This window comes from Martes martes (genome assembly GCF_963455335.1).
Source record: "Martes martes genome assembly, chromosome: 5".
NCBI lineage: Eukaryota > Metazoa > Chordata > Mammalia > Carnivora > Mustelidae > Martes > Martes martes.
This window is the reverse complement of record NC_137892.1, coordinates 139,506,204-139,519,492: the sequence shown is the minus strand read 5'-3', so window position 1 is coordinate 139,519,492 and position 13,289 is coordinate 139,506,204. Positions and strand designations below refer to the sequence as shown.

The following is a 13,289-nucleotide window of genomic DNA, read 5'->3' as shown; positions in this document are numbered from 1 at the left end:
ATGGCCCAATGTCTTTTTTTTTTAATTAAACTTTTCATTTTGACATAATTGTAGGTTCTGCTGCAGTTTTAAGAAATAGAAATGAAGAGGTCCTCTGTACCCATCCTGCACTTTCCCCCCAATGATAACACTGTAAAACCATAATCCAATAACACAACGAGGTACTGATGTTGATACCGTCAAGACAAAGAACACTGGTCACCACAAGGATCTCTCCTGTTGCACTTACAGCCACCCTCCCTTCCTTCCCATCCCGTTCTGTCCTAAAGCCCTGGAAGCCACTAAAACCTTCTCCATTTCTATAATTTTGACATGTCAGTCATACATCACACAGTATGTAACTGTGGGGATTGGCTTTCTTTCATGGAGTGTAACTCTTTGAAGATTCATCAGGTCACTACATGTATCACTGGTTCCTTTCTTTCAGGGCATCTGTCCCAGTTTAGTAACCATTTACCCTGTTGGGTCAACACCACCGTTGGTTGGTTTCCAATTTTGGGCTATTAAGATTAAGCTTCTATAAACATTCATGTACAGTTTTTTGTGTGACTGTAAGTTTTCATTTCTTCAGGATAAATGCTCAAGAGTACCGGATCATATGGTAGTCTACTGTTTAAAACACTGACAACCTGTTCTCTATAGTGCCCAAACCATCTTACTTTCTAACCAGTAATGCATGAACGATCCAGTTCCTCTGCGACCTTTGCCAGCATTTGGTGTCACCACTCTATTTTTAGTCATTCTGATTGGTGTGTAGTGATATCTCATTGTGGTCTTAATTTGCATTTCCCTGATAGCTAATGATGTTGAATATACTTTCAAGTGCTTATTTGCCATATATCCTTTTTGGTGAAATTTGGTGAAATTGTCTTTTGCCCATTTTCTAATTACTATTTGTCTTATTATTAGTGAGTTTCAACAGCTGCTTCTGTATTTTAGATTCTAGTCCTACTGATATATGGTGTATTCGTTTCCTAGGACTGCCAAAAAATTACCGTAAGCTCAGGGGCTTAAAATAACAGGAACTTCTGTCACAGTCCTAGAGGACAGAAGTCTGAAATCAAGAGGTCAGCAGTACTATAAACACTTCAAAGGCTCCAGGGAGAATTTCCAGCTCCTGCTCAGTGCAGGCTTGCTTGACTTCTGGCAGCAAGACTCAAACTTCTGCCTCTGTCTGTGCATGGTCTTCTCTTTGATCCCTCTGTGTCCAAGTCTCCCTTTCCAGTTACTGGGTTTAGGGCCCAGCCTGAACCTAGGCTTATTACATCTCAAAATTACTAACCAATAACATCTGTGAAGACCCTATTTCTAAAACAGGTTACATTTTGAAGTTCTAAGTAGCCTTGGATTAGTGAAGAAGAACATTGTTCAAGCCACTCCACAGGGTTAGCAAGTATTTTCTCCTAGGCTGTGGCTTGTCTTTTCATCCTCTTAAAAGAGTCAAAGTTTTTTTTTTTTTAATTTTGAGGAGTCCAATTTTTAAATGTTTCCATTTACAGAATGCATGTTTGATGTCAAGTTTAGAAACTCTTTGCCTAGCCCTGGATACTGAAAATTTTCTCCTCTTTATGTCCTGAAAATCTTTTAGTTGTACATTTTACATTTAAGTTTGTGTTCTACTTCAAGATAATTTTTGCAGATGGTGTGATACTTAAGTAGAGCTTCTTTTTATATTTTTTAAAATTTTGCCTATGGATGTCCAATTGCTTCAGGACCCTTTCTTGAACAGGCTACCTTTCCTCCATGAACTGCTTTAAACCTTTGTCAAGAAATCAGTTATATTTGTTTTGCACTATTTTTGCCTTTTCTGGTTGATTCCATTGACCTTTGTGTCTCTCCCTCCGTCAAAACCACACAATCTTGGTTACTGAAGTTGTATAATAAATTTTGAAATCTTGTAAACTTAGTCCTCCCATTTTGTTATTCTTTTCAAACTGTTTTGAAATTTTATTCTAGTTCCTTTGCCTTTCCACATACGTTTTAGAGTAATTTTTCTATATTTCAAAAAAAAATCTTGCTGGAGTTTTGGTAGAAATATCATTAAACCTATATATTTATTTCAGGAGAATTCCATCTTTACCATGTTGAGTTTTCCAATTCATAAACAGACTATGTGTCTCCATTTATTTAGATCTCTCATTCTTTCCTTGGTGTTGTGTAGTTTTCAGCATAAAAGTTCTGTACATGTTTTGTTAAATTTAAAAGTATATAATAATTATATGCAAAATTTCATACTTTAGAATGATCATGAAAGGTACTACATTTTTAATTTCAGTGTCCACCTATTCATGATCAGTATATAAAAATGTGATTGATTTTTTATGACTATATTGTACCCTGTGAACTTATTTTTCTAGTTTGTGTGTTTACATAGATTCTTTGGGGTTTTCCACAGATACAATTATATTATCTGCAAATAAGGCTAGTTTTATATCTTCCTAACCTGTGGTCTTTTTTTTTTTTTCTTGTCTTATTGCACTGGATAAAACTGTACTCTTTTTTCTATCTGTTCTTCAGACTTGATCATTTACATTGTCCTCTCTTCAAGTTCATTCGTGTTTATTCTGCCTGCTCAAGCCTGCCAATGATTCCCTCTAGTTAATTTTTTATTTCACTGATTGTACTTTTTATTTTTTAGCTCCAAAATTTCATCGTGGTTTCTTTTTAGATTTTCTATCTCTTTACTGATATTCTAATTTTGTTCATATATCATTTTCTTGGTTTTATCCACATCTTCCATAGTTCTCTGAGCATCTTTAAGGCACTTGTTTTAAAATCTTTGTGTAATAAATCTGCCATCAGGAACAATTTCTGTTGATTTATTTTTCCTTTGAATGGACCGTACTTTCCTGGTTCTTTGCATGTTTGGGGATTTTTGTGTGTGTGGGAAAGTGAACATTTGAATCTATTAATGTGGAAACTCTAGAAATCATGTTCTTCTTCCTTATGGTTTGCTGTTTTTATTATTGTTATTATTATTATTATTATTATTAATCATCATAATAATATGGTTTTGTTTATGCCAAGAAGCAAACTGAGTTAAAAATTTAAGGTCTTCTTAGGTCTTCTCTGAGTCTATCAGGGCATATGTGGTCACTTTTTAATTTTCCCCATATATGTAATTACTTTCGAAAGTCCTATTCTTTATTGTCTGGCTCCCAAAAAGGAAAAAGAAAAATGAATAGGGGGAGAAAAGGGTGCTGGTCCTTTAAGTCCTCCAGAAGACACTCCAGTTAAAGGGGGGGTGGAGGCTTGCAACAACATGGAGAGGTACAACAACAATGGCTGCCCACAACTTTGTTTTTACCTCTGTGAATCAGAAGCAGCCATCAGCAATCACAGCACAGATCCTTGACATTTAGAGGACAAATACCAAATATTAAATCAATTCAGGTAGTGACCCAGTTCTATTCTGTTAGATAATCTACCACTTCTGATAACCAGTAAACATCTACAACTCTGTTTCCAAGAATTCAGGGAAATAGTGCTCAAGTAATGTTACTAAGAGGTTTTCACCTTTATTGGAGAATTTCTAAAATCTGAAAGGATCATCCATGCCTTTATGGCCTTTATGGCCTTGGCTTTGTGGTCTTCCTCACAAAAATCATAGGTCCATGTCCAGATAATCACGCCAATGGTTGTGTCAAAAATTGGAGCAAATCTGATTTTGTAGAACCTGCTTAGCTTATTTCTGAGGCCTTTTATAAAGCCAAATTAAGTTGAAGATATAAGAAATCCATTCTTTGAACAGAAGTAATGAGCATTTGAGAGCACCTTTTATCAAGCAAGTCTTCTCAATTTTTCTTTACCTTGAGTATACCACTGCCTGGAAGACCTTGAGCAGTCATTTCTCAGTTTGACCTTGTTATAGTCATTAGCATTACTTAGCCAGCAGGTGCTACTGACACCAAAGACTCGACTGGAGGCGGCAGGGAATATATCCCTTCACGTATCAGGACGGAGGATGTCTATATGTTTACACATGAGAACAGCTTTCATTTTGCCAAGCTTTTTTTATCAGCATGCCAACAACTACAGCCTAGTCTTTTCAACATCTAGCCTTCTGTCTCCGATCATTAATTACCTGTATAAGCAAGTCACTTAACCTCTCTGTCTTTAAATTTCTGATGACTAAGGATACTAAAACATATCACATTTATCTCCCAGGGCTTTTTGGTAATAACCTAAAAAAATGACAATACCTAAGAAATTGCCTTGTTCAACGTACTCACTTCACAGATGAGGGAGCAAGTGAGGAGAGGTGATGGGAATTACCTAAGGTGATAATATTGGTTGATGGAAAGCCAGAGTAAGCACTCACTTTTCCCAACTCCCAGGCCGATACTCTAGTTTTGTCCTGCAGGTGAAAGTATTTTGAAAACTTCCAGTATTACATGAGAAAGCCCAGACCAGAGGCCGGGCCTGGAATATCCCCAAAATCCTCATTCTCTCTTCACCCAAAACATTCTGCAACCTGCCTTCTGTGAATTCACCTAATCAAATTCACACATTATTGAGACAAATGTACATCCTGTTCACTGACATTTGCCTGATGGTCTTTTCCACTTTATGGCAGTTTTTAATCTCTACTTTATTCAATGTGTTCCTTTAATGCATATGAGTAAAATGGGGTTAACAATAGTATTATTTCATAAGGTTCTTGAGAGGATTCAATAACACAACACAAAGTGTATGACGTAAAGGTGAAAAACATTAATGTTTGTGACTTTTTGTAATATTAATATTATTACTATTTCATAAGAACTAAACAGGGATTATTATTTCTGAATTAATCAAGTGGGTTAAAGCTTATGTCCTTGTCTGTGCTCCACCCATGAAAGCTGTAGTAGCCTCTCTGGTTCTGTGATGTAGACAGGCACAAGTGGTCAGGGAATAAAAGACACAGATATCTTTGAAGCACATGATGATCCCCACTTTACAGGTGAGGAAGCAGGAGTTTGGGAGAGTGAGTCTCAAGACGCAGCACAACCCGACTCTCGATGACCCATTTAAGGGGCTTTCCCTTCTCTCTACTGACGTGGTGTGTGAACATGGCAAGGAGATCTCTGTTTCCTTGGCCCTTTACCTGTGTCCAAGTTCATGGGCAATTGTGAAAGCCAGAGGGAGTCCAGAGTCTTCATTGATGTTACAACTCCTGTGAGGCTGGCACATTCCGGACAGGTGGGACAGACCCAAGGTCTCACAGGGGCGATTGACACCAGCACAGATGTCTTTTCTGAAAGCAGAGAACAGAGATACATAAGCTCCCAAAGAAACATCTGAAAAAACCCTTCTGGGAAAAATCCGGGTATTAACTCACATTCAGTGTGGTCTGGGAAGCATGATTAAAATTGTTTTTAAAAGTCCATATGAATACAGCGGGGCAATGCTGCATTCACAATATTACTTTGATTTCAATTCTTAATTACTAAATCTCATTAACACCTAAAAAATGTAGGAAAATATGACAAATGTCAGTTGCTTCTGCCCTTAATCCCAAGAGGCCAAATTACATTATTTGGACCAAAAGAGAAGGATTTGATGGAAAATTTAAGATTATTTGAACTTTTATACAAAGGAAGGACAACCAGCAGTGGCTGAAGGTTTTCAAATATGAAACCCCTTGTGGTCTTTCTGAGATCTGTGCTCAAAATTCCCCTGAGAACTTCTGCTTATTCATGAAAAAAAGGTAGTTGGTCTCATCAGTCCATCTGGAGCGCAAATCAGTTGTCTCTGCAGCCCCACTATCCTAACAACATGGCATATGGGAAGGAATGCCCATACAAATAAAAACTCCTCGGATCTCAAAAAAATACTGGTTATAGTCTTTAAATGTAAAAATGTGCTCCCATATGTTTGTGCCCATTATTTCGGTCAAGGACAAGAGTTAACTAGTCTTTTGGTTTTCTTCAATTCAAGAAGAGCTCTTTGCCGAGAATAATTAGCACAAATGCTAACAAGGCTCTGAACTTCAGTTAGTTACAGATCTTCAATTCACTGGGATAGTGTGGGTACCATTTCTGGCAACAAATGGTCTGGTTTTTTTGTTTCCAATGGGCCATGGAAAAGATGGAGACTCTGAAAACTCCTGTGAGTCCTCAGTTTCCCAGGAGACAGCGGCTGGGACAATGGGATAGGACAGAGAGACAGCTCCCATCTCAGGGCACGCTGGCAGATCTGATCTCCACTCTCATAGCAATAGTTGTTGGGTGGTTTTGTGTTGGAGAGCTAGATTGAATCATACAGCCCAATCATTCTAACTAATTGCTGGGTCTGTGGGAGGATCAAGAAAACACTGTTCCGCCCCTACAGCAAGATGTACTAGTCACTATTTCACTTTTTTCAAAAAGTCTAGGCCTGCGTGGAGTTGCTGGGAAAAGATGGGAGTCTACTGCTAACTCTCTGGCTTTCTCATTGTGATAAGACAGGAGTTAGGTCCATTAAATAATTGTTCACTGCATGCCTACTAAGTATCTAGCACTAAAGAGGAAACAAGGGGGTAATAATAGAAATGTAGGAATAGGAGTCTTCCAGGCCAGGAGCTTATGCTCCCCAAAGCACATAAGCTCTACCTGCCCCCCATATGCTGGGAGTAGTATAAGAGAAAAGATGGCTTGGCATGCATCTTTTGGTATACTAGTCCCACTTCATGAGGTATGTTCAAGCCAAAATATGTTCAAGCAAATGTGCCTTCTCCTCAATGCAACTCTATAGAGAACCCCGTTGAAGTGGACCTCAGCCCGGTTCTCTGGAGGCAAGTCCCACACCTCCCTCCCTGGTGCTGCCTGTTTCTTCAGAACAGAGGTTCCCAGAAAGGGGTGCTTTGGCTCACTCACTGACTCCTAGAGGACATTAGGCAGTGTCTGGAGACAGTTTTGGTTGCCACACTCAGAAGTGGGTGCTACTGGCATCTCATGGACAGGGGCCAGAGATGATGTCAAATATACTTCCATGCACGGGACAGACCTTCACAACAAAGAACTAACCAACCCAAAATGTCAGTGATGCCAAGAGTGAGAAATCCTGTTTTCAAATTTGAAATACTCTCCACTGTTTAGGAGCTGGTGAGGTTCATCATACATTGAAACCGGGCCTTTGTTCCAAAGAAGAAACATGATCATAATAAGAGAAAAATGATCATAATAAGAGAGAAGGTTCTTCATATCCTTATGGGTAATAGTTTAACTATTAGGGTACAACTGCCTGGATTCATGTCCCAGCTGTACCTGTTAACAGCAATGAGATTTGGGGCAAGTGACATAACCAAACCTCAGTTTCCCCCTCTGTAAAATGGGAATGGCTAGTAGGAGTCAATGACCAGGGTTGCTGTGGAGATTAAATGGAATGCTGATTATTCTAACAGATGTAGCACAATGCTACATCAAACACTCCACAAATGCTAATCATCCTCAACTCACTCATTTCTTCATGAGAGAAAGAGAGAAGAAATAATTTCTACTTTAAGGGCAAGAAAAGAGGTGGAGCTGATCTAGCTTCCAATGGTGGTCCCAGATCCAGGATTCTTCTCTACAGAGAGGTCCTTCCTGGACTGAAGTCTTTCCATGGCTTCTTGGCCAGGTCCTCAATGTTTTCTGCCTGCTTGCTGGCTCCCCAGGGCCCCTGTGCTTACCTTCCCAACTCAAATTAACCTACTTCCCAGGGGACCGACTGATGTCACAGGTCCCAATATGAACCTAATGTAATAGGTTTATGTCACAGACTTCCTCTAGAAATTGGTTGCATTCAACCAATGTTTTGATACTTTCACTCAAAAGAGTGCTTCTGATGGTTGGAGTGAAGGCTGGTTATCAATCTCTGCAGGCATCCCATGCACTGGGAGAGATGACAGGCCCAAGTGTTCAGGGGTAGCCTGTCCTCCCCAGGAAGAACATATACAAGGGCCTTCCCATGCATGAGGTTCTTAGTGGCTGAAAGGCCAGGCCAAGCACCCTCCTCCATGACACGTTCCTGGATTTCTTGGTGTCTCTGAATCTGCATAGGGGGGGCCCCCCATGAGAATGTACCTCCCCCATGAATGGAAGACCTTCATATGTTTAGATTAAAATAGTGTCTATTACACAACAGGTATTCAACAAACATTTATTGAATCAATGAGCACACATAGCATCCAAGAGCCTGGTTTGATCAGAAAAGCTTATTAGCCTTTCACAGCTAGGAATGCTAGAAGGCTGATGGTCTTTTTTAGCACCAGAGGGTCTACCTATAATCCGAACAAAATACTATCTTCATAGGGGTAAAGGGAGACAAGTGTAGGCAAACAGTTCTGCCTATTCAGGCGAGGGGGACCTGCTGCCTATATTCTGTCTTTAGCATCAGTCAGGGATGGGTTACCAGGAGGACTGGTTTCTGTAGAGACAGTTGCATGTTGCTAAACTGGAGGGAAAGTTTTTAAAAATAAAACAAAGGATTGGAAACCCCATGCTGAAGACTTACAGGAGTCTTTAATGAGGATCTGCAAACAATCTTCCTGATTGCTTATGGAGCTGCATGAAAAAGCCAATTTTAAAGATGAAATCATCTTTGGGATAGGAAAAAGGCCTGCATTTTGCCAGCAGATGCAGTTTATTAACAAGGAGAGTGTCCTGCACATGTTTGCCAACTGCCCCCTCACTGGTATAGGCCTTGGGAGTCATGCGGATCACGGGACTGCCTTTAAAAATGACAGAGCAGCGAACAGTAGGAGACATGCATAAATTTGAAAACCAGGTAACTCTGCCCCCCACCAGGCCCCCCTGCTTTGCAGACCCCGGCCTCCGTGTAGTCCCCGGGGTACCTGGTGAGGAGGACAGCCACATCATGATGGGCAGGGTTGAGGTCACTCTTCGGATTGATGCTCTTCTGCCACTTACAGAAGCTGGACAGTGTCTTCTCCGCATGGTGGACGATTTTCAATCCTTGCTGGAAAAAGAAGAGGAAGAGACGGGCACGGCTGAGTTTCTTGTGCTCAGGGCTCATCACACAAGTCCTCGGAAGCAGCCGAGTGGGCCAAGCTCTGGGTGGGTGCCTCAGACATCTTTTTGTCAGGAGTTTGGCAGAGGCCAACTTCCTCCCTGCTCTCAACACCATCGCCCTCATGACTTTTATTAAAAGAACCTGAAGGACAGAAGTGCGGGACAGAAGTTATCACTGGAACAAGTAGCTCTTGAAGAAAACTTAAAAATACATTGGCCAAGACCAAGAGCTGTGTGACGCTCCATCTCCGGCAGCTCTCTGCTTCCTAAGCCAGTACAATTCCAAAGAGGCATTTTTATATCTAATACAAAAAAAAAAAAAATTCAACAATAAGCTTCTTCCTTGCATAAGAACTACTACAAGGCTGGGTTGCACTCAACATTTGCTTGCCCATGGTTTCCATTTTGGTCTCACGTCCATGGGTGAAGGGCAGAGGGTGACATAATCTCTCCAGGCTTCTGACCAGTTAGGATCACTGGCTGTCTGACAATGACCAGGATGCTGGAGGGGACGCTCCCAGCCTGCAACTCCCAGGGTTCCCGAGTCACCCACTTGGCCCAAAGTTACTACTGGGGATGGGAGGAGAGGACTTCTTCCAAATTAACTGGATGAACACTTGTCAAAAGGAGGGGGAGGGATAACCAGATCTAGGGGGACTCCAGCTTCATTTGAATTTCTAAAGGAGACATTCCTTTCCCCATTTCTCTGGGGTCTCTGTATGGAGCTATCCCTCATACAAGGTGGGTTCTATCTGGAGAATGACGACATCCGTTGGCCTACTCTGATTCTATCACTCTGGCTTCAGTCCAAGGAGTTCAGAACAATCTCTACATGAAACCACGAACCTGCTTCAGTACCATTCTGTATTTTGCTAAGGCCCACACCGCAAACAAGACCTGAGAGGCTGGAGTTGCCTGTTAGAGGCAGGGCCCTCCCAGGTATGCTAACGAACCACCACAAAAACACAGAAAGGTGGCTCATCTTCACTCATGAAAACTCACGAGCTGCTAAGCATTCTGAATTTAAATAGAAGAAACGGACATCACTATTTACTAATCCCCACTATTTCATCGTCCTGCAGAACACTAGATGGTGCAGGAGGAGGCAGAGTTGTGGGGAACTAGCTGGGCACAGGGGTCAGCCTCCCGCTCATCTTGTCAAGCCCTAGTTAGAGTAGCAGCCCCGCCAGAGCCCACGGCCCCCACCTGCCATCAGGAACCAGTAAGGGGTGTAAAGCTGAATGGAAGGAAAGGGAAGTAAATAAAAAGGCAGAGAGGAAGGAAGGGGAAGGCAAACAGTATTTCCCGATCATTTACTATGTGTCAGATACTTTCACATATATTCTTTCATTTAATTTAATTGCATCTTCTGGGCATTTTTTTCTCAAGAGAGCATTGTTAGTTTCATCTTATAATAAGAAGGAATTAAATCTCCAGAGAAGTAAGAAGCTAGCTGAAGGTGAATCGGGCCAGATACGGAATGCAAGGCTCCAAGAACAAGGGCTTCCGGGTGAAGCGCGCCTCCCATGGGTAGCCAGCCTCGAGAGGAGCCCGCCTCAGGTACAGGCCCTTCGCATGGGAGGCCCGAGCATTCGACAAAGCATCAACTGCGATTCAATCACTTTGAGGTCTGTTTTCAATCCTGTATTTCTTCTTCTGTTTGGCTGTGGGCTTTTGTTGTTTTGTGTGTGTGAGCGAGGAGGTCTCTGAGAGAGCACTCATGAACTAAACAATGACACCACCTAAAATTATTCCAAAGAAAAAGAAAGCTTTAGGCATAAGTATAGCAGAACCGGTATAAGCTCTGGGTCAGGAAAATGACCAAATACTGTTGAAAGACAGAAGCCTCAATCCCAGCTTCACACCGTACACAAGTACTGACTCAGAACGGATCAGACTTACATGTAAGATGTAAAACTTGGAAGTTTTAGCCAAAAAAAAAAAAAAAAATCACAGGAGAAAATCTTGGGGACTTGGGGCTAGGCAAAGAGTTTACAGACTTGACAGTAAGGACACGAGTCATACAAGGAAAACTGAAAGATTGGACCGCATTCAAAATTAAAAATGTTTCCTATGAGAGTAATCTTCAAAGACAATGAAAAGATGACTCCAGAGTGGAGGGAAATCTTTGTAAGACAAAGATTCGGACTCGGACCTATAATACATAAATATCTCCCAAAACTCAACAATAAAAACAACAATGAGAAAATAAGCAAACACGAAGTTTCATCTCACTGAGGACAGACAGAGGACCAATAGGCAGGTGAAGACAGGTTCAACATCCTCTGCCATCAGAGAATTCCAAGTTAAGACCTCCAGGGCCTATCACTACAGACCTATCAGAACAAAGGCAATGAAAGACAGTGGCAGCACCCAAAGAGTGGAGAGGACAGGTGTGCTAAAGCTGGTCACCAGGAACACTGCTGGTGAGGACAGAAATGGGTACAGCCTCTGCGGATGCAGCTTGACAGTTTCTTTAAAATACGGAACAGGGGAGCACTTGGGTGGCTCAGTCAGTTAGGCGTCTGCCTTTGGCTCGGATCATGATCCTGGGGTCCTGGGATGGACCCCTGCCATCAGGATGCCTGTTCAGTGGGAAGTCTGCTTCTCCCTCTTCTTCTGCGAACTCTTCTTGCTCGTATTCTCTCCCTCTTTCTCAAATAAATAAATAAAATCTTTTAAAATATAAAATAAAATGGAGCAAATACTTGAAGACACAATTTGGATGTATCTTCAGGGAATTAGGCTGAATGAAACAATCCAATCTCAAGAGGTTACACATACTCTACGATTCCATTTGTATAACATTCTTGAAATGACACAATTATAGACACAGAGAACAAACTAGGGCTTTCCAGGGGTTAGGCTGTTAGGCAGAAGGGAGGTACAAAGGGTAGCATGAGGGGACTTGGTAATGAAACCATTCTACGTTGTGGCAATAGTCACATAAATCTGACTGTGTTAAAACTACATAGAATTAAATGTACACACACACACACACACACACACAATCAGCACTAGTAAAACTAATGAAATCTGAATAAGGTAAGGGTTTGTACAAATATTAACTTTTTGGTTATAATATTATACTCCAGTTAAACCAGATGTTAGCACCAGGAGAAGATGGGGAGGGACATAAGGGAATTTCCTGAACTATTTCTTCTAATTGCATGTAAATCTATAATTATTTCAAAACAAAAATATTTTTTAAATATCTCAAAAATAACTGATCTGAATTAAGGCTTAAGGGTTGCAATAGAAAATCTTACAAAGTGCTTTTCAGTATGATTCTATGTGGGTTACTTACTACTTAGTTTTACATGACATCTCATAGTTTTGAATCAAAGGGAAACTTTCAATGAGTGACAGTGGGTAGGAAGAGCCCACACACTCACACACCCATACACCCCACACTCACACACCCATACACCCCCACACACACTCACACACCCATACACCCCACGTACACACTCACATACCCATACAACCCCCCACACACTCACACACCCATACACCCCCCACACACACTCACACACCCATACACCCCACATACACACTCATATACCCATACAACCCCCCCACACACTCACACACCCATACACCCCACACACACACTCACACACCCATACACTCCACACACTCACATACCCATACAACCCCACACACTCACATACCCATACACCCCACACACTCACACACCCACACAAAAGTGTCAGTTAAGTTCCCTGTCTAAGTAGCCGTAAATACACAGAAGCGGAAGAATCCCATCTTAGAATGTTCTCCTTTGACACACAAAGGCCCTGGTGGGGCACACAGCTCAAGATGGGATACCACCAGATCAGAAAACTCAATTTTTGCTCCAATATTGGCGGGACTCACCATTTTGTAAGACTTAACATACCAATCCGTGAATGTTCATTTAAAGAAAGGGGAATGTTTACAAACTTCCACTCTCCCCAGTACCTGAGCCAAATTCAGTGTCCGCAAGGACACCTCGTCTTCATCCTGAGGAAAGCAGAGTCCTTTTCCAGATGTTGCAGCATGAACTCTGCCTCCAATTTTCCCGTCATTACTAAGAGCCCATTTCCCTGAAGGGCCTTAGGTTTTATGCATCCAATCTTCTCACTTCGTCAGTGAGGAAATCCAGGCCAGAGAAGGGCACCACCTTGGCCAAGCCGCACAGCGGCGGTTGGCAGAGCTGGGCTTTCATTCCAGGTTCGCAGCTACACGTCCAGGACGAGTGGCTTCCAAACTGTTGAAAACTTCTCTAAACTTATTGCTTGAATAACTGGAATGATTTATCAGTCAGCCAATGGA

At 41.6% G+C, this 13,289-nt stretch overlaps 1 protein-coding gene across 1 annotated transcript in view; it reads right to left on the bottom strand.

The window, feature by feature from the left end:
- ADAMTS12 (ADAM metallopeptidase with thrombospondin type 1 motif 12) overlaps nucleotides 1-13,289 on the bottom strand; it is a 291,803-nt gene that overhangs the window by 108,122 nt on the left and 170,392 nt on the right. The window contains exons 6-7 of the mRNA XM_080803336.1: nucleotides 8,795-8,919; nucleotides 5,087-5,236 (exon numbers count right to left, since the gene is read on the bottom strand). Of these exons, the coding sequence (XP_080659462.1) occupies nucleotides 5,087-5,236; nucleotides 8,795-8,919 (275 nt within the window). The remainder of the gene's footprint in view (nucleotides 1-5,086; nucleotides 5,237-8,794; nucleotides 8,920-13,289) is intronic.